General features: G+C 35.4%; 1 protein-coding gene across 1 annotated transcript; it reads left to right on the top strand.

Moving 5' to 3' along the window:
- Positions 1–484: 484 nt before the first annotated feature.
- LOC129577004 (putative nuclease HARBI1) lies at positions 485–1,606 on the top strand. The gene is made up of 4 exons (XM_055463341.1): positions 485–591; positions 669–1,249; positions 1,316–1,506; positions 1,586–1,606. Exons 1-4 carry the CDS (start codon positions 485–487, stop codon positions 1,604–1,606), a joined length of 900 nt encoding a protein of 299 aa, XP_055319316.1.
- Positions 1,607–3,292: the final 1,686 nt, after the last annotated feature.

Genomic DNA, 3,292 nt, shown 5'->3' with positions numbered 1-3,292 from the left:
TTTTTCTTTGGAAAATGGAAGGAATGTTTATGATATTTTACATGAAAGGGTTTATTTTTATCACTGTGGTCGAATTCTAAAACTACTTCCACATTTTTTTGACAATGTGATATTACATCGACCATGTGATATCACAATTTTTCATGTGGAAAGTGGAAACTTAACAATAACTTTCATTGTTTTCCTCAAAAATTTGTGAGAGGCGAAAAAAAACCGATTTGTGAATCCACAAACCGGTTTGTGATATCACATTGTGATATCACATTGTGATTCCACATTGTGATTCCACATTGTGATTCCACATTGTGATTCCACATTGTGACTCACTTTTATGGTCATTACTCATATATATGTTTTTTTACTCACGCTGAACAAAACTCAACGAAATTTGATGTTATCAATTCAGCGACAATCTCTTTTTGACAGAACATTTCTGTCAAACTTTTCTACAGTCATAAAGTTCGATGCATACTACACTCAAGAAATGGCTTGGATAATTCCATTAGAATATTCGGAAGATAGAAATCGTATGCGTATTATTAGAAAATACCTACGAGATGTTATGAATCCATTCGATCTTTCGGAGAATTTGTAAGTGAACATTTTTACACGAATAAATTTTTCTTAAATTTTTGAAGAATGAATGAAATTTGTTTGGAAAATCGTAGGTTCTGTCGGGCATATCGTATTCCAAAATTGCTCGTTCATCAATTGATTGAGGAAATTCGCCCATTTGCGCAAAATATTGGTTTGGTGCCACTGCACCTACAGGTGCTATCCGTTTTAAATTTCTATGCAACAGGCGGCTACCAAATGAGCGTTGGCTCACATGCCTTCCATAATCTGAGCCAAACCATGATGAGCCGATACGTCAGTTATTATAGTCATTTAATAACACAGCATTTAGCCCCAAAATATATACGTTTTCCCCGAAGTGTGAATCAAATGGCCGAAATAAAAACTCATTTCGAGGCTCAATATCATTTTCCGGGTATTTTGGGTGTAATTGACGGCACACATATCGCTCTGACTGCTCTGCCATTGGAAATAGAAAATGCTTTCGTCAACCGTAAGGGTTACCACTCCATCAATACACAAATAGTGTGCGACGCAAACATGCTCATTATTAATATCAATGCAAGATTCCCGGGCTCAACACATGACTCTTTTATTTTTGGTGGCAGCATGCTACACACCCGCCTGGAAGAGCTCCACCAAAACGACCCAGCAACATTCAATTTTCTATTGGGTAAAAGAATAATTTGAATTATAAGCAAAAACACATTATATTCTTTATCAAAAATGATAATTTCAGGTGACTCGGCATATTCTCTTTCACCTTGGCTTATGAAAATATTCGACGGAAATAATTTGTCGGCAGAACAAGAGCATTTCAATCATGAATTGTGTGCTATTAGACAGATTGTTGAACGCACTATCGGGCTTCTGAAAGTGCGTTTTCGATGCATTTTGGGTGACAGGAAACTGCGGTATAAACCAACCAAAGTGGGGAAAAATATTTATTCATGTGCAACTCTACATAACTTTCTGATTTATAATAAATTTAACATTTTACGTGACATAGATATGCTTGCAAATGCCATGAACGCTCAAAATGTCCCTAGCGTTGTTGCCAATTTACCTCAAGCAAATTTACAGTCCGGTCAATTACGTCGGAACGAAGTGATAAATTATTTAAATAATAATCGAATTTAAAAATAAAAACAAAACGAAAGATTTCAAACAAAATATGACATCTTTTATTGGGTATGATTTTGCACCAACTTAGTCAGAAGGTTAATTTGTTTATTGTTTTGTGAAATAATATGTTTCAGCAAATTGTTTGTTCCGATTTGGAGTTGCATCGCTTCACTAACGTGTGGAGGAATCGGTATTTTCATATTGATTCTTTTTGGCTTCTTTTTCGTCAACGGAGGCTCTAGATCACCTCCATCTTCGATATCACATGCAAGGCTTTCTTTGGACACATTGTTTTTTTCAGGCAATATACTCGTCAATCGATTTTCTTCCTGACTTTCGCTTGAACGATTGGCACCCAAATTGTTATTTTGTTGTGAGACCGTACCAACAGCTGCTTTTGCAGCTAAACGTTGATTAGATTGCACAACAGTCTTGTCAACAACAGCAACTCCTTTGAAAATGAAGATAAAAATCAATTATTCATATTTTTCAATCCACTTACTAATCACTTACTTTGGGTTGCGTTTTGCAAATGACCCTAGAATATAAAAGATTTTTTTAAATCAAGAATAATCAAACATATTTTGTTAACTAAACTAACTGAATTTGCCGAATAGTCTTGATAACTTGAATGTCCAGACGGAATCACAGATTGTTTCATCACTTGAGCAATTTCGAATTTGAAGAGCAAAAAAAAAAAAAAAGGTCCTCGCTTTCAAAAATCGATTCTATCTAGTGTAAAACCGGTATCCAGAACAAAGTGAGGACTAAAAAAAAAAAAAAAAAAAGTCCTCACTTTCGAAAATCGATTCTATCTAGTGTAAAACCGGTATCCAGAAAAAAGTGAGATCTAAAACAACAAAAAAGGTCCGAAAATGGCAACGGGTCCAAAAAAATCGTTGGGGGTCAAATTTTCCCAGGGGGGATCAAATTTTTCCAGGGGGGGTCAGGATCAACGAGATCAGACTATGTCAGAACCTATGGTGTCCATTTTGAAATCGGACCACGACTGTGTGAAATAAAATATTCGAAACAATTTTTAAACATTCAATAACAAACCAACAATATGAAATTCTCACTCGTTTCCATAATTTGGGTAGCTTCTGCGGTGGCCCTGCTTCATTCATACGGTCACTTAATCGTTTCCATAGTGATTCTTTCAAATCTTTGCCATTATTTTGCGAAAATTTGCCGAACAAAGAATTATAATTGGTCGACATAAAATCGACCAATATTTCTTTTTGTGTGGCGTTGATTCGCGACATTGCAAACACCAAGCAACCAACACACACTGTTGACATTCGTTGTTGTTGAACGGCAACTGAATGTTTGAGAGCTCGTGCATACAACGCGTTCATTCGCGCTTTCTTCGATGAATGCGATGTATTTGTTTGTATACATAGAATTCGTTTGACATTTGTTTCGAAATCGAAAAGGAGCAATGCGCGTTTTATTCAAATGAATTACAAAATCCAATGCAATAATTTTTTTTGAAGATATTCGTTATTTACAAATAGTAATAAATAGTAACTTGTGTTTCCGTCAACTAGAATAGCATGTGGAAACTTATCACACAAAATGCATTCGTTTT

The sequence above is a fragment of the Sitodiplosis mosellana genome, unplaced genomic scaffold (assembly GCF_009176505.1).
Source record: "Sitodiplosis mosellana isolate CC-2019 unplaced genomic scaffold, AAFC_SMos_1.0 Smas_scaffold_6196, whole genome shotgun sequence".
NCBI classification, from domain to species: domain Eukaryota; kingdom Metazoa; phylum Arthropoda; class Insecta; order Diptera; family Cecidomyiidae; genus Sitodiplosis; species Sitodiplosis mosellana.
Note: the sequence above shows the minus strand (reverse complement) of the source record. Positions and strands in the feature narration are given on the sequence as shown.